General features: G+C 52.5%; 10 protein-coding genes across 10 annotated transcripts; 4 read left to right on the top strand and 6 right to left on the bottom strand.

The window, feature by feature from the left end:
* Positions 1 to 10: 10 nt before the first annotated feature.
* On the bottom strand, positions 11 to 840 carry LOC136448067 (histone H1-like). The gene has a single exon (XM_066447181.1). It carries the CDS (start codon positions 746 to 748, stop codon positions 131 to 133), a length of 618 nt encoding a protein of 205 aa, XP_066303278.1. The 5' UTR covers positions 749 to 840; the 3' UTR covers positions 11 to 130.
* Positions 841 to 2,553: 1,713 nt separating this feature from the next.
* LOC136449134 (histone H2B-like) lies at positions 2,554 to 3,203 on the bottom strand. The gene has a single exon (XM_066448987.1). The coding sequence runs from the start codon at positions 3,104 to 3,106 to the stop codon at positions 2,744 to 2,746; it is 363 nt and encodes a 120-aa protein (XP_066305084.1). The 5' UTR covers positions 3,107 to 3,203; the 3' UTR covers positions 2,554 to 2,743.
* Positions 3,204 to 3,256: 53 nt separating this feature from the next.
* On the top strand, positions 3,257 to 4,183 carry LOC136448936 (late histone H2A.2.2-like). The gene has a single exon (XM_066448648.1). The coding sequence runs from the start codon at positions 3,384 to 3,386 to the stop codon at positions 3,756 to 3,758; it is 375 nt and encodes a 124-aa protein (XP_066304745.1). The 5' UTR covers positions 3,257 to 3,383; the 3' UTR covers positions 3,759 to 4,183.
* A 1,091-nt stretch (positions 4,184 to 5,274) lies between these two features.
* LOC136448700 (histone H1-like) lies at positions 5,275 to 6,101 on the bottom strand. Its single transcript, XM_066448340.1, has one exon. The coding sequence runs from the start codon at positions 6,007 to 6,009 to the stop codon at positions 5,392 to 5,394; it is 618 nt and encodes a 205-aa protein (XP_066304437.1). The 5' UTR covers positions 6,010 to 6,101; the 3' UTR covers positions 5,275 to 5,391.
* Positions 6,102 to 8,521: 2,420 nt separating this feature from the next.
* On the top strand, positions 8,522 to 9,448 carry LOC136449146 (late histone H2A.2.2-like). The gene has a single exon (XM_066448997.1). The coding sequence runs from the start codon at positions 8,649 to 8,651 to the stop codon at positions 9,021 to 9,023; it is 375 nt and encodes a 124-aa protein (XP_066305094.1). The 5' UTR covers positions 8,522 to 8,648; the 3' UTR covers positions 9,024 to 9,448.
* A 1,098-nt stretch (positions 9,449 to 10,546) lies between these two features.
* On the bottom strand, positions 10,547 to 11,373 carry LOC136449144 (histone H1-like). Its single transcript, XM_066448996.1, has one exon. It carries the CDS (start codon positions 11,279 to 11,281, stop codon positions 10,664 to 10,666), a length of 618 nt encoding a protein of 205 aa, XP_066305093.1. The 5' UTR covers positions 11,282 to 11,373; the 3' UTR covers positions 10,547 to 10,663.
* A 2,416-nt stretch (positions 11,374 to 13,789) lies between these two features.
* Positions 13,790 to 14,716, top strand: LOC136449170 (late histone H2A.2.2-like). Its single transcript, XM_066449024.1, has one exon. The coding sequence runs from the start codon at positions 13,917 to 13,919 to the stop codon at positions 14,289 to 14,291; it is 375 nt and encodes a 124-aa protein (XP_066305121.1). The 5' UTR covers positions 13,790 to 13,916; the 3' UTR covers positions 14,292 to 14,716.
* Positions 14,717 to 15,813: 1,097 nt separating this feature from the next.
* Positions 15,814 to 16,640, bottom strand: LOC136449169 (histone H1-like). The gene has a single exon (XM_066449023.1). The coding sequence runs from the start codon at positions 16,546 to 16,548 to the stop codon at positions 15,931 to 15,933; it is 618 nt and encodes a 205-aa protein (XP_066305120.1). The 5' UTR covers positions 16,549 to 16,640; the 3' UTR covers positions 15,814 to 15,930.
* Positions 16,641 to 19,052: 2,412 nt separating this feature from the next.
* LOC136448675 (late histone H2A.2.2-like) lies at positions 19,053 to 19,979 on the top strand. The gene has a single exon (XM_066448314.1). The coding sequence runs from the start codon at positions 19,180 to 19,182 to the stop codon at positions 19,552 to 19,554; it is 375 nt and encodes a 124-aa protein (XP_066304411.1). The 5' UTR covers positions 19,053 to 19,179; the 3' UTR covers positions 19,555 to 19,979.
* Positions 19,980 to 21,169: 1,190 nt separating this feature from the next.
* Positions 21,170 to 21,884, bottom strand: LOC136449029 (histone H1-like). The gene has a single exon (XM_066448803.1). It carries the CDS (start codon positions 21,811 to 21,813, stop codon positions 21,196 to 21,198), a length of 618 nt encoding a protein of 205 aa, XP_066304900.1. The 5' UTR covers positions 21,814 to 21,884; the 3' UTR covers positions 21,170 to 21,195.
* Between the last annotated feature and the right edge of the window lie 2,313 nt (positions 21,885 to 24,197).

The raw sequence follows: 24,197 nt of genomic DNA on the forward strand, positions 1-24,197 counted from the left end.
TTCCTTTTCTCTGAGAGCATATGGTGTGTGGAAAAGTGATAACTTTGATGTGATTGACATAGTTCTTTTGTTAGGATGTGGGTGGCCCTGAAAAGGGCCGGGGTTTTCAGAAACTTGGACGGTCGGATCTTCACTTCTTCTTGGGCTTGGCCGCCTTCTTGGCAGGCGCTGCCTTCTTGGCGGCCGGCTTCTTTTTTGGCGTCTTCTTGGCCGGTTTCTTGGCGACTGGTTTCTTGGCCGGAGTTTTCTTAGTCTTCTTGGCGGCCGGCTTCTTGGCCTTCTTGGGGGTGGTAGCCTTCTTGGCCGCGGTCTTCTTCGGCTTGGCGGTCTTGGGCTTGGCGGCCTTCTTGGCCGCGGGTTTCTTGACCGGCTTCTTGGCGACAGGTTTCTTTGCGGCCTTCTCGGCGGCTTTCTTGGCTGCCACGTTGATTTTGAAGGATCCCGACGCTCCTGTACCCTTCACCTGAATGAGGGTGCCCTTCTCTACCAAGGCTTTCAGGGCGCGCTTGATGAAGTGTCCCTTCTTCTCCACGTCGAACTTGTAGTTGCCGGCGATGTACTTCTTGATGGCCAAGAGGGAAGAACCTTTGCGGTCCTTGAGCGCTTCCAGGGCCGCCGTGACCATGGCGGTGGTGGGCGGGTGAGCCGCAGGGGCCTTGGGCGCCTTCTTGGCCTTCTTTGGGGACGGTGCTGGGGCGGACATGTTAGCTTGCTTTGTCTGCGACGGACGTGCAAATGAACCCGACATCTTGTCAAACTGGCGTGAAGTAGCGACGGTGCGGACGTGGTCGGAAACGTCGTAGCCTGTCCGCGTCTTACTGTCTGTCTCGGCCAAATTTGTGTTTCTTTTCTAACTTTACGGCTGAATTTCTCCCTTCCCGAGTATCAAAATTGATACTGACTCGGTCTCTGTACAAGAGGACATGTCCAACTTACTAATTTGATGGAAGCGGCTGGTCACTGGCCCTCAGATATTGAGATATTTGCCATACTTTTCAGTAAGCACGCCCTGGACTCCACGCCGACGGCTGATCGTTTGCATGCAGAGAAACGAGCGAGCGCACATGAATTGATGAACACGCCCGGACTTTTGTTGACGCAGATATATCATATTTGAGCCAAGCAACTTCACTACGCGTGAACGAGCTCGACAAGATATAGATCATAAGTAACTTTGATACATAACACACACTCCCAAACACGCCACTTCAATCATATTCTTCACACGTATACCAAGAAAATAAAACATATATACTACGCTTCACACGCATTTATTAGTATCCAACCGTGCACACATATTTGCAGAACATCTCTCAACAAGACTATCACTAGCACTACAAAGAAAACAGTGGGGACCACCATACTAGTTCATTGTTGTGTGTTTGCATGACCGGCTTGGGTCTGTCTTTGGTATTATGCTCGTTGTTCGAGTCAGGTGTGTACATGTGTTCGTTGTGAGAAGATACAGCTCTTTTGGGGAGATTTGGGTGGCCCTGAAAAGGGCCTGGGTTTGTCGATGGTCAGATTCTGCTTTAGCCGCCGAAGCCGTACAGGGTGCGGCCTTGGCGTTTCAGAGCGTAGACAACGTCCATGGCGGTCACCGTCTTGCGCTTGGCGTGCTCGGTGTAGGTCACCGCGTCGCGGATCACATTCTCAAGGAACACCTTCAGAACGCCTCGGGTCTCCTCGTAGATCAACCCGGAGATGCGCTTCACGCCGCCACGACGGGCAAGACGACGGATAGCCGGCTTAGTGATACCCTGGATGTTGTCGCGAAGAACCTTGCGGTGACGCTTAGCGCCTCCCTTTCCGAGCCCCTTGCCTCCTTTGCCGCGTCCAGACATGATGATTACGATGCTCTTGTCGATACAGAACGAGAATGGATCAGACGGCCTGGCTGAGCCGCATTAATAACCGCCCTGCGGACCTGCGCGTAGTCCTGGCCGCCGCCACCACTAGCCAATGGGAAGCAAGCCACTAGCCAAGCAAGACAATGCTACGCGGAGAATTTGACACCGACAAGACAAACATCTTGTCGGGAAAACACGAAAGCAGAAGAAAAGAAAATAAAGCGAAGAAAACGGATGAATTTGCCCGAAACACAGTCAGCTAGTTGTAATGATATCATTGCTAGCATGCTCAAAGCACGCAACGCACGCACGTACGCACGCACACACACACACACACACACACACAGAGAGACAAACACACACACACACACACACACACACTCACGCACACACACACACACACACACACACACACACACACACACCGTTGTCGATCAGAAGTTTGATTACACTTGTGAGACATTGCTTACTAGTGTATGTTTATGGCGTTTTGACTGGAAAAGGAACGCCGATCGACGGCCAATCCATTGTTCTACGTGTTCTAAGGAACGTCACAGACGACAGTTGTTCCAGAAGGCAAGTGGCGCAAGCTTGTTGTTGCGTCACCTTTGCTTGGTGTAATAAGAACGTGTGCAGACTTTTATTACGTCAAAATTCACTTTCTTTGTTGTTTGTCTTCTGTCATGATCATTCTGTTGTTTTTGTAGTTGTTGTGTGTTTTCCAGGTTAGTTCTGTACTGTTTTATGTCGCCTGCGATCCCAGGTTAGTGGCGTGTGCGTGGGTTGTGTGTAGTCGCTGTTTCGACTGGAATGTGATTGCTATAGCTCTTTTGTGAGGATGTGGGTGGCCTTGAAAAAGGCCGGGGTTTTGTCGTGCAGAGGCGTCGGTCGATTTACTTGGAGCTGGTGTACTTGGTGACGGCCTTGGTTCCCTCGCTGACGGCGTGCTTGGCCAGCTCGCCCGGCAACAGGAGTCGCACGGCGGTCTGGATCTCGCGGCTGCTGATGGTGGAGCGCTTGTTGTAGTGAGCCAGTCGAGAAGCTTCGGCAGCGATTCTCTCGAAAATGTCGTTGACGAAGGAGTTCATGATGCCCATGGCCTTGCTAGAGACGCCGGTGTCGGGGTGCACCTGCTTGAGCACCTTGTAGATGTAGACGCCGAAGGTTTCCCTTCTCTTTCTCCTCCTTCCGCGCTTCTTGTCTCCTGCGGGCCTGGCCTTGCCGGCTTTCTTGGCGGCTTTTCCACTTGGTGGCATGACGAAGACGTTCTTGGCGTGTTTAGACAGCAAAGAATATAATCGCACTCGTCTCGGCCTGGCCTTTATATCGGAGAACAATGCAAATTTGGGGATTGTCTAGTCCAAGGCGCGGACGTGGTAGAACCTCTCCTCGAGAGTTAGCTCTCTCTCTATTGGTTCGCTGTCGGAAGCCGTGAATCCAGCAGCGGGGTATAAAGTGTTTGGACAGGAGATAATTCCTCTTCATTCTCTCATTCTTTCTGCCGTTTGACGTAAATCAATCGACTACTACAAGATGTCTGGACGTGGCAAAGGTGGCAAGGCACGCGCCAAGGCCAAGAGCCGTTCTTCCCGTGCGGGTCTCCAGTTCCCGGTCGGTCGGGTGCATCGCTTCTTGCGCAAGGGAAACTACGCCCAGCGCGTGGGTGCCGGCGCACCGGTGTACCTGGCGGCCGTGCTGGAGTACCTGACGGCCGAGATCCTGGAGCTGGCCGGTAACGCTGCCCGCGACAACAAGAAGACCCGAATCATCCCACGTCACCTTCAACTGGCCGTCCGCAACGACGAGGAGTTGAACAAGCTGCTGGGCGGAGTGACCATCGCACAGGGCGGCGTTCTGCCCAATATCCACGCCGTGCTTCTGCCCAAGAAGACAAGCAAGGCTCAGTAATGTCCGGACGAAAGAAACAGAACCCCGGCCCTTTTCAGGGCCACCCACATCCTCTCGAAAGAACTGTATTCTCTTCACACTGAATCAAACTGCACAATGCAGATATACGAATTGATATAAACACACACATACAGTACATCTGTCGAGACTAAGACAATCTAGCAGTAAAAGTAACCTTACATATAACATATCCCAGTCCAAGATAGCTGACAGACAATTAAAGTAATTCGTGAGCAAGACCGCATCACACAAGTACAAGAAATGACCGCAATACGGTTCTTAGACGGCCCGCATCTTACAAGTTTGTCGTCTAAGACTAGCTGACATATATGTATATCAAATGTGTGTGCAGGTTTTATGTTCGCGACCGGATGCACGTGGTCACATAACATTCTCTAATGTTAATAAAGTCACTGTCGGCTGAATTGATTTGCGTGTACAGGTATATGGTGTGTGTGTGTGGGGGGGGGGGGGATGTGCGAGTCGTGAGTAATTGTATTTCAGGCGCAACAACTGCGTCTGTTTAGAGAAAGGTGAAGGATACAGATCTTTCTGGGATATGTGGGTGGCCCTGAAAAGGGCCGGGGTTGTTGATGTTGTTTTCGGTCCGCCTTAGGCTCGCTCCCCTCGGATACGGCGGGCGAGCTGGATGTCCTTGGGCATGATGGTGACGCGCTTGGCGTGGATGGCGCACAGGTTGGTGTCCTCGAAGAGACCGACCAGGTAGGCCTCGCTGGCTTCCTGCAGGGCCATGACCGCCGAGCTCTGGAAGCGCAGGTCGGTCTTGAAGTCTTGGGCGATCTCACGCACCAGGCGCTGGAAGGGCAGCTTGCGGATGAGCAGCTCGGTGGACTTCTGGTAGCGACGGATCTCTCTGAGGGCCACGGTGCCCGGCCTGTAGCGGTGAGGCTTCTTGACGCCGCCGGTAGCCGGTGCGCTCTTGCGCGCGGCCTTGGTTGCCAGCTGCTTCCTGGGGGCTTTGCCACCGGTGGACTTACGGGCGGTCTGCTTGGTACGTGCCATGTCGAACGGATGAACTTCGTCTACGCTCAAGTGCAAGGCAATATCAAAAGTAGTCGGCGAGCGGTGGAGAGTGAATTTATATCACCCGCTAATCAGATGTCCGCAGATTACAATTGGTGGGCGCCCTGCCGTCCGATTGGTTCTCGGGCTGAAATCCGAGCTTGCGATTGGTCAGGTTTCGTGTCTCCACGATCCGGTTTTTGCAGCAAGCTCGGCACTTTTGGGGATAGCGAATGAACGATGCTTGCGCTATAGAATGGCAATGGGCTACATACACTCGGGCAAACGCTCGTGCGTCTAGCCATACAATGGCAACAAGGCATTCGTCTACTTCATTGCTCAATTTTGCCTCGGCGAAATTCTGTCTGCCTGTGCGTGTGTGCGTCTATCCACCCATTCTTTTGGTGGTGGTCTGTCTGTGTGTTCGGGGGGGGGGGGTCTTTTGATAGATTTTTTTTCTATCTTACATATGTTATTTCATTCCTTTTCTCTGAGAGCATATGGTGTGTGGAAAAGTGATAACTTTGATGTGATTGACATAGTTCTTTTGTTAGGATGTGGGTGGCCCTGAAAAGGGCCGGGGTTTTCAGAAACTTGGACGGTCGGATCTTCACTTCTTCTTGGGCTTGGCCGCCTTCTTGGCAGGCGCTGCCTTCTTGGCGGCCGGCTTCTTTTTTGGCGTCTTCTTGGCCGGTTTCTTGGCGACTGGTTTCTTGGCCGGAGTTTTCTTAGTCTTCTTGGCGGCCGGCTTCTTGGCCTTCTTGGGGGTGGTAGCCTTCTTGGCCGCGGTCTTCTTCGGCTTGGCGGTCTTGGGCTTGGCGGCCTTCTTGGCCGCGGGTTTCTTGACCGGCTTCTTGGCGACAGGTTTCTTTGCGGCCTTCTCGGCGGCTTTCTTGGCTGCCACGTTGATTTTGAAGGATCCCGACGCTCCTGTACCCTTCACCTGAATGAGGGTGCCCTTCTCTACCAAGGCTTTCAGGGCGCGCTTGATGAAGTGTCCCTTCTTCTCCACGTCGAACTTGTAGTTGCCGGCGATGTACTTCTTGATGGCCAAGAGGGAAGAACCTTTGCGGTCCTTGAGCGCTTCCAGGGCCGCCGTGACCATGGCGGTGGTGGGCGGGTGAGCCGCAGGGGCCTTGGGCGCCTTCTTGGCCTTCTTTGGGGACGGTGCTGGGGCGGACATGTTAGCTTGCTTTGTCTGCGACGGACGTGCAAATGAACCCGACATCTTGTCAAACTGGCGTGAAGTAGCGACGGTGCGGACGTGGTCGGAAACGTCGTAGCCTGTCCGCGTCTTACTGTCTGTCTCGGCCAAATTTGTGTTTCTTTTCTAACTTTACGGCTGAATTTCTCCCTTCCCGAGTATCAAAATTGATACTGACTCGGTCTCTGTACAAGAGGACATGTCCAACTTACTAATTTGATGGAAGCGGCTGGTCACTGGCCCTCAGATATTGAGATATTTGCCATACTTTTCAGTAAGCACGCCCTGGACTCCACGCCGACGGCTGATCGTTTGCATGCAGAGAAACGAGCGAGCGCACATGAATTGATGAACACTCCCGGACTTTTGTTGACGCAGATATATCATATTTGAGCCAAGCAACTTCACTACGCGTGAACGAGCTCGACAAGATATAGATCATAAGTAACTTTGATACATAACACACACTCCCAAACACGCCACTTCAATCATATTCTTCACACGTATACCAAGAAAATAAAACATATATACTACGCTTCACACGCATTTATTAGTATCCAACCGTGCACACATATTTGCAGAACATCTCTCAACAAGACTATCACTAGCACTACAAAGAAAACAGTGGGGACCACCATACTAGTTCATTGTTGTGTGTTTGCATGACCGGCTTGGGTCTGTCTTTGGTATTATGCTCGTTGTTCGAGTCAGGTGTGTACATGTGTTCGTTGTGAGAAGATACAGCTCTTTTGGGGAGATTTGGGTGGCCCTGAAAAGGGCCTGGGTTTGTCGATGGTCAGATTCTGCTTTAGCCGCCGAAGCCGTACAGGGTGCGGCCTTGGCGTTTCAGAGCGTAGACAACGTCCATGGCGGTCACCGTCTTGCGCTTGGCGTGCTCGGTGTAGGTCACCGCGTCGCGGATCACATTCTCAAGGAACACCTTCAGAACGCCTCGGGTCTCCTCGTAGATCAACCCGGAGATGCGCTTCACGCCGCCACGACGGGCAAGACGACGGATAGCCGGCTTAGTGATACCCTGGATGTTGTCGCGAAGAACCTTGCGGTGACGCTTAGCGCCTCCCTTTCCGAGCCCCTTGCCTCCTTTGCCGCGTCCAGACATGATGATTACGATGTTCTTGTCGATACAGAACGAGAATGGATCAGACGGCCTGGCTGAGCCGCATTAATAACCGCCCTGCGGACCTGCGCGTAGTCCTGGCCGCCGCCACCACTAGCCAATGGGAAGCAAGCCACTAGCCAAGCAAGACAATGCTACGCGGAGAATTTGACACCGACAAGACAAACATCTTGTCGGGAAAACACGAAAGCAGAAGAAAAGAAAATAAAGCGAAGAAAACGGATGAATTTGCCCGAAACACAGTCAGCTAGTTGTAATGATATCATTGCTAGCATGCTCAAAGCACGCAACGCACGCACGTACGCACGCACACACACACACACACACACACACAGAGAGACAAACACACACACACACACACACACTCACGCACACACACACACACACACACACACACACACACACACACACACACACCGTTGTCGATCAGAAGTTTGATTACACTTGTGAGACATTGCTTACTAGTGTATGTTTATGGCGTTTTGACTGGAAAAGGAACGCCGATCGACGGCCAATCCATTGTTCTACGTGTTCTAAGGAACGTCACAGACGACAGTTGTTCCAGAAGGCAAGTGGCGCAAGCTTGTTGTTGCGTCACCTTTGCTTGGTGTAATAAGAACGTGTGCAGACTTTTATTACGTCAAAATTCACTTTCTTTGTTGTTTGTCTTCTGTCATGATCATTCTGTTGTTTTTGTAGTTGTTGTGTGTTTTCCAGGTTAGTTCTGTACTGTTTTATGTCGCCTGCGATCCCAGGTTAGTGGCGTGTGCGTGGGTTGTGTGTAGTCGCTGTTTCGACTGGAATGTGATTGCTATAGCTCTTTTGTGAGGATGTGGGTGGCCTTGAAAAAGGCCGGGGTTTTGTCGTGCAGAGGCGTCGGTCGATTTACTTGGAGCTGGTGTACTTGGTGACGGCCTTGGTTCCCTCGCTGACGGCGTGCTTGGCCAGCTCGCCCGGCAACAGGAGTCGCACGGCGGTCTGGATCTCGCGGCTGCTGATGGTGGAGCGCTTGTTGTAGTGAGCCAGTCGAGAAGCTTCGGCAGCGATTCTCTCGAAAATGTCGTTGACGAAGGAGTTCATGATGCCCATGGCCTTGCTAGAGACGCCGGTGTCGGGGTGCACCTGCTTGAGCACCTTGTAGATGTAGACGCCGAAGGTTTCCCTTCTCTTTCTCCTCCTTCCGCGCTTCTTGTCTCCTGCGGGCCTGGCCTTGCCGGCTTTCTTGGCGGCTTTTCCACTTGGTGGCATGACGAAGACGTTCTTGGCGTGTTTAGACAGCAAAGAATATAATCGCACTCGTCTCGGCCTGGCCTTTATATCGGAGAACAATGCAAATTTGGGGATTGTCTAGTCCAAGGCGCGGACGTGGTAGAACCTCTCCTCGAGAGTTAGCTCTCTCTCTATTGGTTCGCTGTCGGAAGCCGTGAATCCAGCAGCGGGGTATAAAGTGTTTGGACAGGAGATAATTCCTCTTCATTCTCTCATTCTTTCTGCCGTTTGACGTAAATCAATCGACTACTACAAGATGTCTGGACGTGGCAAAGGTGGCAAGGCACGCGCCAAGGCCAAGAGCCGTTCTTCCCGTGCGGGTCTCCAGTTCCCGGTCGGTCGGGTGCATCGCTTCTTGCGCAAGGGAAACTACGCCCAGCGCGTGGGTGCCGGCGCACCGGTGTACCTGGCGGCCGTGCTGGAGTACCTGACGGCCGAGATCCTGGAGCTGGCCGGTAACGCTGCCCGCGACAACAAGAAGACCCGAATCATCCCACGTCACCTTCAACTGGCCGTCCGCAACGACGAGGAGTTGAACAAGCTGCTGGGCGGAGTGACCATCGCACAGGGCGGCGTTCTGCCCAATATCCACGCCGTGCTTCTGCCCAAGAAGACAAGCAAGGCTCAGTAATGTCCGGACGAAAGAAACAGAACCCCGGCCCTTTTCAGGGCCACCCACATCCTCTCGAAAAAACTGTATTCTCTTCACACTGAATCAAACTGCACAATGCAGATATACGAATTGATATAAACACACACATACAGTACATCTGTCGAGACTAAGACAATCTAGCAGTAAAAGTAACCTTACATATAACATATCCCAGTCCAAGATAGCTGACAGACAATTAAAGTAATTCGTGAGCAAGACCGCATCACACAAGTACAAGAAATGACCGCAATACGGTTCTTAGACGGCCCGCATCTTACAAGTTTGTCGTCTAAGACTAGCTGACATATATGTATATCAAATGTGTGTGCAGGTTTTATGTTCGCGACCGGATGCACGTGGTCACATAACATTCTCTAATGTTAATAAAGTCACTGTCGGCTGAATTGATTTGCGTGTACAGGTATATGGTGTGTGTGTGTGTGTGGGGGGGGGGGGGGGGATGTGCGAGTCGTGAGTAATTGTATTTCAGGCGCAACAACTGCGTCTGTTTAGAGAAAGGTGAAGGATACAGATCTTTCTGGGATATGTGGGTGGCCCTGAAAAGGGCCGGGGTTGTTGATGTTGTTTTCGGTCCGCCTTAGGCTCGCTCCCCTCGGATACGGCGGGCGAGCTGGATGTCCTTGGGCATGATGGTGACGCGCTTGGCGTGGATGGCGCACAGGTTGGTGTCCTCGAAGAGACCGACCAGGTAGGCCTCGCTGGCTTCCTGCAGGGCCATGACCGCCGAGCTCTGGAAGCGCAGGTCGGTCTTGAAGTCTTGGGCGATCTCACGCACCAGGCGCTGGAAGGGCAGCTTGCGGATGAGCAGCTCGGTGGACTTCTGGTAGCGACGGATCTCTCTGAGGGCCACGGTGCCCGGCCTGTAGCGGTGAGGCTTCTTGACGCCGCCGGTAGCCGGTGCGCTCTTGCGCGCGGCCTTGGTTGCCAGCTGCTTCCTGGGGGCTTTGCCACCGGTGGACTTACGGGCGGTCTGCTTGGTACGTGCCATGTCGAACGGATGAACTTCGTCTACGCTCAAGTGCAAGGCAATATCAAAAGTAGTCGGCGAGCGGTGGAGAGTGAATTTATATCACCCGCTAATCAGATGTCCGCAGATTACAATTGGTGGGCGCCCTGCCGTCCGATTGGTTCTCGGGCTGAAATCCGAGCTTGCGATTGGTCAGGTTTCGTGTCTCCACGATCCGGTTTTTGCAGCAAGCTCGGCACTTTTGGGGATAGCGAATGAACGATGCTTGCGCTATAGAATGGCAATGGGCTACATACACTCGGGCAAACGCTCGTGCGTCTAGCCATACAATGGCAACAAGGCATTCGTCTACTTCATTGCTCAATTTTGCCTCGGCGAAATTCTGTCTGCCTGTGCGTGTGTGCGTCTATCCACCCATTCTTTTGGTGGTGGTCTGTCTGTGTGTTCGGGGGGGGGGGGTCTTTTGATAGATTTTTTTTCTATCTTACATATGTTATTTCATTCCTTTTCTCTGAGAGCATATGGTGTGTGGAAAAGTGATAACTTTGATGTGATTGACATAGTTCTTTTGTTAGGATGTGGGTGGCCCTGAAAAGGGCCGGGGTTTTCAGAAACTTGGACGGTCGGATCTTCACTTCTTCTTGGGCTTGGCCGCCTTCTTGGCAGGCGCTGCCTTCTTGGCGGCCGGCTTCTTTTTTGGCGTCTTCTTGGCCGGTTTCTTGGCGACTGGTTTCTTGGCCGGAGTTTTCTTAGTCTTCTTGGCGGCCGGCTTCTTGGCCTTCTTGGGGGTGGTAGCCTTCTTGGCCGCGGTCTTCTTCGGCTTGGCGGTCTTGGGCTTGGCGGCCTTCTTGGCCGCGGGTTTCTTGACCGGCTTCTTGGCGACAGGTTTCTTTGCGGCCTTCTCGGCGGCTTTCTTGGCTGCCACGTTGATTTTGAAGGATCCCGACGCTCCTGTACCCTTCACCTGAATGAGGGTGCCCTTCTCTACCAAGGCTTTCAGGGCGCGCTTGATGAAGTGTCCCTTCTTCTCCACGTCGAACTTGTAGTTGCCGGCGATGTACTTCTTGATGGCCAAGAGGGAAGAACCTTTGCGGTCCTTGAGCGCTTCCAGGGCCGCCGTGACCATGGCGGTGGTGGGCGGGTGAGCCGCAGGGGCCTTGGGCGCCTTCTTGGCCTTCTTTGGGGACGGTGCTGGGGCGGACATGTTAGCTTGCTTTGTCTGCGACGGACGTGCAAATGAACCCGACATCTTGTCAAACTGGCGTGAAGTAGCGACGGTGCGGACGTGGTCGGAAACGTCGTAGCCTGTCCGCGTCTTACTGTCTGTCTCGGCCAAATTTGTGTTTCTTTTCTAACTTTACGGCTGAATTTCTCCCTTCCCGAGTATCAAAATTGATACTGACTCGGTCTCTGTACAAGAGGACATGTCCAACTTACTAATTTGATGGAAGCGGCTGGTCACTGGCCCTCAGATATTGAGATATTTGCCATACTTTTCAGTAAGCACGCCCTGGACTCCACGCCGACGGCTGATCGTTTGCATGCAGAGAAACGAGCGAGCGCACATGAATTGATGAACACTCCCGGACTTTTGTTGACGCAGATATATCATATTTGAGCCAAGCAACTTCACTACGCGTGAACGAGCTCGACAAGATATAGATCATAAGTAACTTTGATACATAACACACACTCCCAAACACGCCACTTCAATCATATTCTTCACACGTATACCAAGAAAATAAAACATATATACTACGCTTCACACGCATTTATTAGTATCCAACCGTGCACACATATTTGCAGAACATCTCTCAACAAGACTATCACTAGCACTACAAAGAAAACAGTGGGGACCACCATACTAGTTCATTGTTGTGTGTTTGCATGACCGGCTTGGGTCTGTCTTTGGTATTATGCTCGTTGTTCGAGTCAGGTGTGTACATGTGTTCGTTGTGAGAAGATACAGCTCTTTTGGGGAGATTTGGGTGGCCCTGAAAAGGGCCTGGGTTTGTCGATGGTCAGATTCTGCTTTAGCCGCCGAAGCCGTACAGGGTGCGGCCTTGGCGTTTCAGAGCGTAGACAACGTCCATGGCGGTCACCGTCTTGCGCTTGGCGTGCTCGGTGTAGGTCACCGCGTCGCGGATCACATTCTCAAGGAACACCTTCAGAACGCCTCGGGTCTCCTCGTAGATCAACCCGGAGATGCGCTTCACGCCGCCACGACGGGCAAGACGACGGATAGCCGGCTTAGTGATACCCTGGATGTTGTCGCGAAGAACCTTGCGGTGACGCTTAGCGCCTCCCTTTCCGAGCCCCTTGCCTCCTTTGCCGCGTCCAGACATGATGATTACGATGTTCTTGTCGATACAGAACGAGAATGGATCAGACGGCCTGGCTGAGCCGCATTAATAACCGCCCTGCGGACCTGCGCGTAGTCCTGGCCGCCGCCACCACTAGCCAATGGGAAGCAAGCCACTAGCCAAGCAAGACAATGCTACGCGGAGAATTTGACACCGACAAGACAAACATCTTGTCGGGAAAACACGAAAGCAGAAGAAAAGAAAATAAAGCGAAGAAAACGGATGAATTTGCCCGAAACACAGTCAGCTAGTTGTAATGATATCATTGCTAGCATGCTCAAAGCACGCAACGCACGCACGTACGCACGCACACACACACACACACACACACACAGAGAGACAAACACACACACACACACACACACTCACGCACACACACACACACACACACACACACACACACACACACACACCGTTGTCGATCAGAAGTTTGATTACACTTGTGAGACATTGCTTACTAGTGTATGTTTATGGCGTTTTGACTGGAAAAGGAACGCCGATCGACGGCCAATCCATTGTTCTACGTGTTCTAAGGAACGTCACAGACGACAGTTGTTCCAGAAGGCAAGTGGCGCAAGCTTGTTGTTGCGTCACCTTTGCTTGGTGTAATAAGAACGTGTGCAGACTTTTATTACGTCAAAATTCACTTTCTTTGTTGTTTGTCTTCTGTCATGATCATTCTGTTGTTTTTGTAGTTGTTGTGTGTTTTCCAGGTTAGTTCTGTACTGTTTTATGTCGCCTGCGATCCCAGGTTAGTGGCGTGTGCGTGGGTTGTGTGTAGTCGCTGTTTCGACTGGAATGTGATTGCTATAGCTCTTTTGTGAGGATGTGGGTGGCCTTGAAAAAGGCCGGGGTTTTGTCGTGCAGAGGCGTCGGTCGATTTACTTGGAGCTGGTGTACTTGGTGACGGCCTTGGTTCCCTCGCTGACGGCGTGCTTGGCCAGCTCGCCCGGCAACAGGAGTCGCACGGCGGTCTGGATCTCGCGGCTGCTGATGGTGGAGCGCTTGTTGTAGTGAGCCAGTCGAGAAGCTTCGGCAGCGATTCTCTCGAAAATGTCGTTGACGAAGGAGTTCATGATGCCCATGGCCTTGCTAGAGACGCCGGTGTCGGGGTGCACCTGCTTGAGCACCTTGTAGATGTAGACGCCGAAGGTTTCCCTTCTCTTTCTCCTCCTTCCGCGCTTCTTGTCTCCTGCGGGCCTGGCCTTGCCGGCTTTCTTGGCGGCTTTTCCACTTGGTGGCATGACGAAGACGTTCTTGGCGTGTTTAGACAGCAAAGAATATAATCGCACTCGTCTCGGCCTGGCCTTTATATCGGAGAACAATGCAAATTTGGGGATTGTCTAGTCCAAGGCGCGGACGTGGTAGAACCTCTCCTCGAGAGTTAGCTCTCTCTCTATTGGTTCGCTGTCGGAAGCCGTGAATCCAGCAGCGGGGTATAAAGTGTTTGGACAGGAGATAATTCCTCTTCATTCTCTCATTCTTTCTGCCGTTTGACGTAAATCAATCGACTACTACAAGATGTCTGGACGTGGCAAAGGTGGCAAGGCACGCGCCAAGGCCAAGAGCCGTTCTTCCCGTGCGGGTCTCCAGTTCCCGGTCGGTCGGGTGCATCGCTTCTTGCGCAAGGGAAACTACGCCCAGCGCGTGGGTGCCGGCGCACCGGTGTACCTGGCGGCCGTGCTGGAGTACCTGACGGCCGAGATCCTGGAGCTGGCCGGTAACGCTGCCCGCGACAACAAGAAGACCCGAATCATCCCACGTCACCTTCAACTGGCCGTCCGCAACGACGAGGAGTTGAACAAGCTGCTGGGCGGAGTGACCATCGCACAGGGCGGCGTTCTGCCCAATATCCACGCCGTGCTTCTGCCCAAGAAGACAAGCAAGGCTCAGTAATGTCCGGACGAAAGAAACAGAACCCCGGCCCTTTTCAGGGCCACCCACATCCTCTCGAAAAAACTGTATTCTCTTCACACTGAATCAAACTGCACAATGCAGATATACGAATTGATATAAACACACACATACAGTACATCTGTCGAGACTAAGACAATCTAGCAGTAAAAGTAACCTTACATATAACATATCCCAGTCCAAGATAGCTGACAGACAATTAAAGTAATTCGTGAGCAAGACCGCATCACACAAGTACAAGAAATGACCGCAATACGGTTCTTAGACGGCCCGCATCTTACAAGTTTGTCGTCTAAGACTAGCTGACATATATGTATATCAAATGTGTGTGCAGGTTTTATGTTCGCGACCGGATGCACGTGGTCACATAACATTCTCTAATGTTAATAAAGTCACTGTCGGCTGAATTGATTTGCGTGTACAGGTATATGGTGTGTGTGTGTGTGTGGGGGGGGGGGGGGGATGTGCGAGTCGTGAGTAATTGTATTTCAGGCGCAACAACTGCGTCTGTTTAGAGAAAGGTGAAGGATACAGATCTTTCTGGGATATGTGGGTGGCCCTGAAAAGGGCCGGGGTTGTTGATGTTGTTTTCGGTCCGCCTTAGGCTCGCTCCCCTCGGATACGGCGGGCGAGCTGGATGTCCTTGGGCATGATGGTGACGCGCTTGGCGTGGATGGCGCACAGGTTGGTGTCCTCGAAGAGACCGACCAGGTAGGCCTCGCTGGCTTCCTGCAGGGCCATGACCGCCGAGCTCTGGAAGCGCAGGTCGGTCTTGAAGTCTTGGGCGATCTCACGCACCAGGCGCTGGAAGGGCAGCTTGCGGATGAGCAGCTCGGTGGACTTCTGGTAGCGACGGATCTCTCTGAGGGCCACGGTGCCCGGCCTGTAGCGGTGAGGCTTCTTGACGCCGCCGGTAGCCGGTGCGCTCTTGCGCGCGGCCTTGGTTGCCAGCTGCTTCCTGGGGGCTTTGCCACCGGTGGACTTACGGGCGGTCTGCTTGGTACGTGCCATGTCGAACGGATGAACTTCGTCTACGCTCAAGTGCAAGGCAATATCAAAAGTAGTCGGCGAGCGGTGGAGAGTGAATTTATATCACCCGCTAATCAGATGTCCGCAGATTACAATTGGTGGGCGCCCTGCCGTCCGATTGGTTCTCGGGCTGAAATCCGAGCTTGCGATTGGTCAGGTTTCGTGTCTCCACGATCCGGTTTTTGCAGCAAGCTCGGCACTTTTGGGGATAGCGAATGAACGATGCTTGCGCTATAGAATGGCAATGGGCTACATACACTCGGGCAAACGCTCGTGCGTCTAGCCATACAATGGCAACAAGGCATTCGTCTACTTCATTGCTCAATTTTGCCTCGGCGAAATTCTGTCTGCCTGTGCGTGTGTGCGTCTATCCACCCATTCTTTTGGTGGTGGTCTGTCTGTGTGTTCGGGGGGGGGGGGTCTTTTGATAGATTTTTTTTCTATCTTACATATGTTATTTCATTCCTTTTCTCTGAGAGCATATGGTGTGTGGAAAAGTGATAACTTTGATGTGATTGACATAGTTCTTTTGTTAGGATGTGGGTGGCCCTGAAAAGGGCCGGGGTTTTCAGAAACTTGGACGGTCGGATCTTCACTTCTTCTTGGGCTTGGCCGCCTTCTTGGCAGGCGCTGCCTTCTTGGCGGCCGGCTTCTTTTTTGGCGTCTTCTTGGCCGGTTTCTTGGCGACTGGTTTCTTGGCCGGAGTTTTCTTAGTCTTCTTGGCGGCCGGCTTCTTGGCCTTCTTGGGGGTGGTAGCCTTCTTGGCCGCGGTCTTCTTCGGCTTGGCGGTCTTGGGCTTGGCGGCCTTCTTGGCCGCGGGTTTCTTGACCGGCTTCTTGGCGACAGGTTTCTTTGCGGCCTTCTCGGCGGCTTTCTTGGCTGCCACGTTGATTTTGAAGGATCCCGACGCTCCTGTACCCTTCACCTGAATGAGGGTGCCCTTCTCTACCAAGGCTTTCAGGGCGCGCTTGATGAAGTGTCCCTTCTTCTCCACGTCGAACTTGTAGTTGCCGGCGATGTACTTCTTGATGGCCAAGAGGGAAGAACCTTTGCGGTCCTTGAGCGCTTCCAGGGCCGCCGTGACCATGGCGGTGGTGGGCGGGTGAGCCGCAGGGGCCTTGGGCGCCTTCTTGGCCTTCTTTGGGGACGGTGCTGGGGCGGACATGTTAGCTTGCTTTGTCTGCGACGGACGTGCAAATGAACCCGACATCTTGTCAAACTGGCGTGAAGTAGCGACGGTGCGGACGTGGTCGGAAACGTCGTAGCCTGTCCGCGTCTTACTGTCTGTCTCGGCCAAATTTGTGTTTCTTTTCTAACTTTACGGCTGAATTTCTCCCTTCCCGAGTATCAAAATTGATACTGACTCGGTCTCTGTACAAGAGGACATGTCCAACTTACTAATTTGATGGAAGCGGCTGGTCACTGGCCCTCAGATATTGAGATATTTGCCATACTTTTCAGTAAGCACGCCCTGGACTCCACGCCGACGGCTGATCGTTTGCATGCAGAGAAACGAGCGAGCGCACATGAATTGATGAACACTCCCGGACTTTTGTTGACGCAGATATATCATATTTGAGCCAAGCAACTTCACTACGCGTGAACGAGCTCGACAAGATATAGATCATAAGTAACTTTGATACATAACACACACTCCCAAACACGCCACTTCAATCATATTCTTCACACGTATACCAAGAAAATAAAACATATATACTACGCTTCACACGCATTTATTAGTATCCAACCGTGCACACATATTTGCAGAACATCTCTCAACAAGACTATCACTAGCACTACAAAGAAAACAGTGGGGACCACCATACTAGTTCATTGTTGTGTGTTTGCATGACCGGCTTGGGTCTGTCTTTGGTATTATGCTCGTTGTTCGAGTCAGGTGTGTACATGTGTTCGTTGTGAGAAGATACAGCTCTTTTGGGGAGATTTGGGTGGCCCTGAAAAGGGCCTGGGTTTGTCGATGGTCAGATTCTGCTTTAGCCGCCGAAGCCGTACAGGGTGCGGCCTTGGCGTTTCAGAGCGTAGACAACGTCCATGGCGGTCACCGTCTTGCGCTTGGCGTGCTCGGTGTAGGTCACCGCGTCGCGGATCACATTCTCAAGGAACACCTTCAGAACGCCTCGGGTCTCCTCGTAGATCAACCCGGAGATGCGCTTCACGCCGCCACGACGGGCAAGACGACGGATAGCCGGCTTAGTGATACCCTGGATGTTGTCGCGAAGAACCTTGCGGTGACGCTTAGCGCCTCCCTTTCCGAGCCCCTTGCCTCCTTTGCCGCGTCCAGACATGATGATTACGATGTTCTTGTCGATACAGAACGAGAATGGATCAGACGGCCTGGCTGAGCCGCATTAATAACCGCCCTGCGGACCTGCGCGTAGTCCTGGCCGCCGCCACCACTAGCCAATGGGAAGCAAGCCACTAGCCAAGCAAGACAATGCTACGCGGAGAATTTGACACCGACAAGACAAACATCTTGTCGGGAAAACACGAAAGCAGAAGAAAAGAAAATAAAGCGAAGAAAACGGATGAATTTGCCCGAAACACAGTCAGCTAGTTGTAATGATATCATTGCTAGCATGCTCAAAGCACGCAACGCACGCACGTACGCACGCACACACACACACACACACACACACAGAGAGACAAACACACACACACACACACACACTCACGCACACACACACACACACACACACACACACACACACACACCGTTGTCGATCAGAAGTTTGATTACACTTGTGAGACATTGCTTACTAGTGTATGTTTATGGCGTTTTGACTGGAAAAGGAACGCCGATCGACGGCCAATCCATTGTTCTACGTGTTCTAAGGAACGTCACAGACGACAGTTGTTCCAGAAGGCAAGTGGCGCAAGCTTGTTGTTGCGTCACCTTTGCTTGGTGTAATAAGAACGTGTGCAGACTTTTATTACGTCAAAATTCACTTTCTTTGTTGTTTGTCTTCTGTCATGATCATTCTGTTGTTTTTGTAGTTGTTGTGTGTTTTCCAGGTTAGTTCTGTACTGTTTTATGTCGCCTGCGATCCCAGGTTAGTGGCGTGTGCGTGGGTTGTGTGTAGTCGCTGTTTCGACTGGAATGTGATTGCTATAGCTCTTTTGTGAGGATGTGGGTGGCCTTGAAAAAGGCCGGGGTTTTGTCGTGCAGAGGCGTCGGTCGATTTACTTGGAGCTGGTGTACTTGGTGACGGCCTTGGTTCCCTCGCTGACGGCGTGCTTGGCCAGCTCGCCCGGCAACAGGAGTCGCACGGCGGTCTGGATCTCGCGGCTGCTGATGGTGGAGCGCTTGTTGTAGTGAGCCAGTCGAGAAGCTTCGGCAGCGATTCTCTCGAAAATGTCGTTGACGAAGGAGTTCATGATGCCCATGGCCTTGCTAGAGACGCCGGTGTCGGGGTGCACCTGCTTGAGCACCTTGTAGATGTAGACGCCGAAGGTTTCCCTTCTCTTTCTCCTCCTTCCGCGCTTCTTGTCTCCTGCGGGCCTGGCCTTGCCGGCTTTCTTGGCGGCTTTTCCACTTGGTGGCATGACGAAGACGTTCTTGGCGTGTTTAGACAGCAAAGAATATAATCGCACTCGTCTCGGCCTGGCCTTTATATCGGAGAACAATGCAAATTTGGGGATTGTCTAGTCCAAGGCGCGGACGTGGTAGAACCTCTCCTCGAGAGTTAGCTCTCTCTCTATTGGTTCGCTGTCGGAAGCCGTGAATCCAGCAGCGGGGTATAAAGTGTTTGGACAGGAGATAATTCCTCTTCATTCTCTCATTCTTTCTGCCGTTTGACGTAAATCAATCGACTACTACAAGATGTCTGGACGTGGCAAAGGTGGCAAGGCACGCGCCAAGGCCAAGAGCCGTTCTTCCCGTGCGGGTCTCCAGTTCCCGGTCGGTCGGGTGCATCGCTTCTTGCGCAAGGGAAACTACGCCCAGCGCGTGGGTGCCGGCGCACCGGTGTACCTGGCGGCCGTGCTGGAGTACCTGACGGCCGAGATCCTGGAGCTGGCCGGTAACGCTGCCCGCGACAACAAGAAGACCCGAATCATCCCACGTCACCTTCAACTGGCCGTCCGCAACGACGAGGAGTTGAACAAGCTGCTGGGCGGAGTGACCATCGCACAGGGCGGCGTTCTGCCCAATATCCACGCCGTGCTTCTGCCCAAGAAGACAAGCAAGGCTCAGTAATGTCCGGACGAAAGAAACAGAACCCCGGCCCTTTTCAGGGCCACCCACATCCTCTCGAAAAAACTGTATTCTCTTCACACTGAATCAAACTGCACAATGCAGATATACGAATTGATATAAACACACACATACAGTACATCTGTCGAGACTAAGACAATCTAGCAGTAAAAGTAACCTTACATATAACATATCCCAGTCCAAGATAGCTGACAGACAATTAAAGTAATTCGTGAGCAAGACCGCATCACACAAGTACAAGAAATGACCGCAATACGGTTCTTAGACGGCCCGCATCTTACAAGTTTGTCGTCTAAGACTAGCTGACATATATGTATATCAAATGTGTGTGCAGGTTTTATGTTCGCGACCGGATGCACGTGGTCACATAACATTCTCTAATGTTAATAAAGTCACTGTCGGCTGAATTGATTTGCGTGTACAGGTATATGGTGTGTGTGTGTGTGTGTGGGGGGGGGGGGGGGGATGTGCGAGTCGTGAGTAATTGTATTTCAGGCGCAACAACTGCGTCTGTTTAGAGAAAGGTGAAGGATACAGATCTTTCTGGGATATGTGGGTGGCCCTGAAAAGGGCCGGGGTTGTTGATGTTGTTTTCGGTCCGCCTTAGGCTCGCTCCCCTCGGATACGGCGGGCGAGCTGGATGTCCTTGGGCATGATGGTGACGCGCTTGGCGTGGATGGCGCACAGGTTGGTGTCCTCGAAGAGACCGACCAGGTAGGCCTCGCTGGCTTCCTGCAGGGCCATGACCGCCGAGCTCTGGAAGCGCAGGTCGGTCTTGAAGTCTTGGGCGATCTCACGCACCAGGCGCTGGAAGGGCAGCTTGCGGATGAGCAGCTCGGTGGACTTCTGGTAGCGACGGATCTCTCTGAGGGCCACGGTGCCCGGCCTGTAGCGGTGAGGCTTCTTGACGCCGCCGGTAGCCGGTGCGCTCTTGCGCGCGGCCTTGGTTGCCAGCTGCTTCCTGGGGGCTTTGCCACCGGTGGACTTACGGGCGGTCTGCTTGGTACGTGCCATGTCGAACGGATGAACTTCGTCTACGCTCAAGTGCAAGGCAATATCAAAAGTAGTCGGCGAGCGGTGGAGAGTGAATTTATATCACCCGCTAATCAGATGTCCGCAGATTACAATTGGTGGGCGCCCTGCCGTCCGATTGGTTCTCGGGCTGAAATCCGAGCTTGCGATTGGTCAGGTTTCGTGTCTCCACGATCCGGTTTTTGCAGCAAGCTCGGCACTTTTGGGGATAGCGAATGAACGATGCTTGCGCTATAGAATGGCAATGGGCTACATACACTCGGGCAAACGCTCGTGCGTCTAGCCATACAATGGCAACAAGGCATTCGTCTACTTCATTGCTCAATTTTGCCTCGGCGAAATTCTGTCTGCCTGTGCGTGTGTGCGTCTATCCACCCATTCTTTTGGTGGTGGTCTGTCTGTGTGTTCGGGGGGGGGGGGTCTTTTGATAGATTTTTTTTCTATCTTACATATGTTATTTCATTCCTTTTCTCTGAGAGCATATGGTGTGTGGAAAAGTGATAACTTTGATGTGATTGACATAGTTCTTTTGTTAGGATGTGGGTGGCCTGAAAAGGGCCGGGGTTTTCAGAAACTTGGACGGTCGGATCTTCACTTCTTCTTGGGCTTGGCCGCCTTCTTGGCAGGCGCTGCCTTCTTGGCGGCCGGCTTCTTTTTTGGCGTCTTCTTGGCCGGTTTCTTGGCGACTGGTTTCTTGGCCGGAGTTTTCTTAGTCTTCTTGGCGGCCGGCTTCTTGGCCTTCTTGGGGGTGGTAGCCTTCTTGGCCGCGGTCTTCTTCGGCTTGGCGGTCTTGGGCTTGGCGGCCTTCTTGGCCGCGGGTTTCTTGACCGGCTTCTTGGCGACAGGTTTCTTTGCGGCCTTCTCGGCGGCTTTCTTGGCTGCCACGTTGATTTTGAAGGATCCCGACGCTCCTGTACCCTTCACCTGAATGAGGGTGCCCTTCTCTACCAAGGCTTTCAGGGCGCGCTTGATGAAGTGTCCCTTCTTCTCCACGTCGAACTTGTAGTTGCCGGCGATGTACTTCTTGATGGCCAAGAGGGAAGAACCTTTGCGGTCCTTGAGCGCTTCCAGGGCCGCCGTGACCATGGCGGTGGTGGGCGGGTGAGCCGCAGGGGCCTTGGGCGCCTTCTTGGCCTTCTTTGGGGACGGTGCTGGGGCGGACATGTTAGCTTGCTTTGTCTGCGACGGACGTGCAAATGAACCCGACATCTTGTCAAACTGGCGTGAAGTAGCGACGGTGCGGACGTGGTCGGAAACGTCGTAGCCTGTCCGCGTCTTACTGTCTGTCTCGGCCAAATTTGTGTTTCTTTTCTAACTTTACGGCTGAATTTCTCCTTCCGAGTATCAAAATTGATACTGACTCGGTCTCTGTACAAGAGGACATGTCCAACTTACTAATTTGATGGAAGCGGCTGGTCACTGGCCCTCAGATATTGAGATATTTGCCATACTTTTCAGTAAGCACGCCCTGGACTCCACGCCGACGGCTGATCGTTTTGCATGCAGAGAAACGAGCGAGCGCACATGAATTGATGAACACTCCCGGACTTTTGTTGACGCAGATATATCATATTTGAGCCAAGCAACTTCACTACGCGTGACGAGCTCGACAAGATATAGATCATAAGTAACTTTGATACATAACACACACTCCCAAACACGCCACTTCAATCATATTCTTCACACGTATACCAAGAAAATAAAACATATATACTACGCTTCACACGCATTTATTAGTATCCAACCGTGCACACATATTTGCAGAACATCTCTCAACAAGACTATCACTAGCACTACAAAGAAAACAGTGGGGACCACCATACTAGTTCATTGTTGTGTGTTTGCATGACCGGCTTGGGTCTGTCTTTGGTATTATGCTCGTTGTTCGAGTCAGGTGTGTACATGTGTTCGTTGTGAGAAGATACAGCTCTTTTGGGGAGATTTGGGTGGCCCTGAAAAGGGCCTGGGTTTGTCGATGGTCAGATTCTGCTTTAGCCGCCGAAGCCGTACAGGGTGCGGCCTTGGCGTTTCAGAGCGTAGACAACGTCCATGGCGGTCACCGTCTTGCGCTTGGCGTGCTCGGTGTAGGTCACCGCGTCGCGATCACATCTCAAGGAACACCTTCAGAACGCCTCGGGTCTCCTCGTAGATCAACCCGGAGATGCGCTTCACGCCGCCACGACGGGCAAGACGACGGATAGCCGGCTTAGTGATACCCTGGATGTTGTCGCGAAGAACCTTGCGGTGACGCTTAGCGCCTCCCTTTCCGAGCCCCTTGCCTCCTTTGCCGCGTCCAGACATGATGATTACGATGTTCTTGTCGATACAGAACGAGAATGGATCAGACGGCCTGGCTGAGCCGCATTAATAACCGCCCTGCGGACCTGCGCGTAGTCCTGGCCGCCGCCACCACTAGCCAATGGAAGCAAGCCACTAGCCAAGCAAGACAATGCTACGCGGAGAATTTGACACCGACAAGACAAACATCTTGTCGGGAAAACACGAAAGCAGAAGAAAAGAAAATAAAGCGAAGAAAACGGATGAATTTGCCCGAAACACAGTCAGCTAGTTGTAATGATATCATTGGCTAGCATGCTCAAAGCACGCAACGCACGCACGTACGCACGCACACACACACACACACACACACACAGAGAGACAAACACACACACACACACACACCACTCACGCACACACACACACACACACACACACACACACTCACACACACACACCGTTGTCGATCAGAAGTTTGATTACACTTGTGAGACATTGCTTACTAGTGTATGTTTATGGCGTTTTGACTGGAAAAGGAACGCCGATCGACGGCCAATCCATTGTTCTACGTGTTCTAAGGAACGTCACAGACGACAGTTGTTCCAGAAGGCAAGTGGCGCAAGCTTGTTGTTGCGTCACCTTTGCTTGGTGTAATAAGAACGTGTGCAGACTTTTATTACGTCAAAATTCACTTTCTTTGTTGTTTGTCTTCTGTCATGATCATTCTGTTGTTTTTGTAGTTGTTGTGTGTTTTCCCAGGTTAGTTCTGTACTGTTTTATGTCGCCTGCGATCCCAGGTTAGGGCGTGTGCGTGGGTTGTGTGTAGTCGCTGTTTCGACTGGAATGTGATTGCTATAGCTCTTTTGTGAGGATGTGGGTGGCCTTGAAAAAGGCCGGGGTTTTGTCGTGCAGAGGCGTCGGTCGATTTACTTGGAGCTGGTGTACTTGGTGACGGCCTTGGTTCCCTCGCTGACGGCGTGCTTGGCCAGCTCGCCCGCAACAGGAGTCGCACGGCGGTCTGGATCTCGCGGCTGCTGATGGTGGAGCGCTTGTTGTAGTGAGCCAGTCGAGAAGCTTCGGCAGCGATTCTCTCGAAAATGTCGTTGACGAAGGAGTTCATGATGCCCATGGCCTTGCTAGAGACGCCGGTGTCGGGGTGCACCTGCTTGAGCACCTTGTAGATGTAGACGCCGAAGGTTTCCCTTCTCTTTCTCCTCCTTCCGCGCTTCTTGTCTCCTGCGGGCCTGGCCTTGCCGGCTTTCTTGGCGGCTTTTCCACTTGGTGGCATGACGAAGACGTTCTTGGCGTGTTTAGAC

Source organism: Branchiostoma lanceolatum, chromosome 14, assembly GCF_035083965.1.
Source record: "Branchiostoma lanceolatum isolate klBraLanc5 chromosome 14, klBraLanc5.hap2, whole genome shotgun sequence".
Lineage (NCBI taxonomy): Eukaryota > Metazoa > Chordata > Leptocardii > Amphioxiformes > Branchiostomatidae > Branchiostoma > Branchiostoma lanceolatum.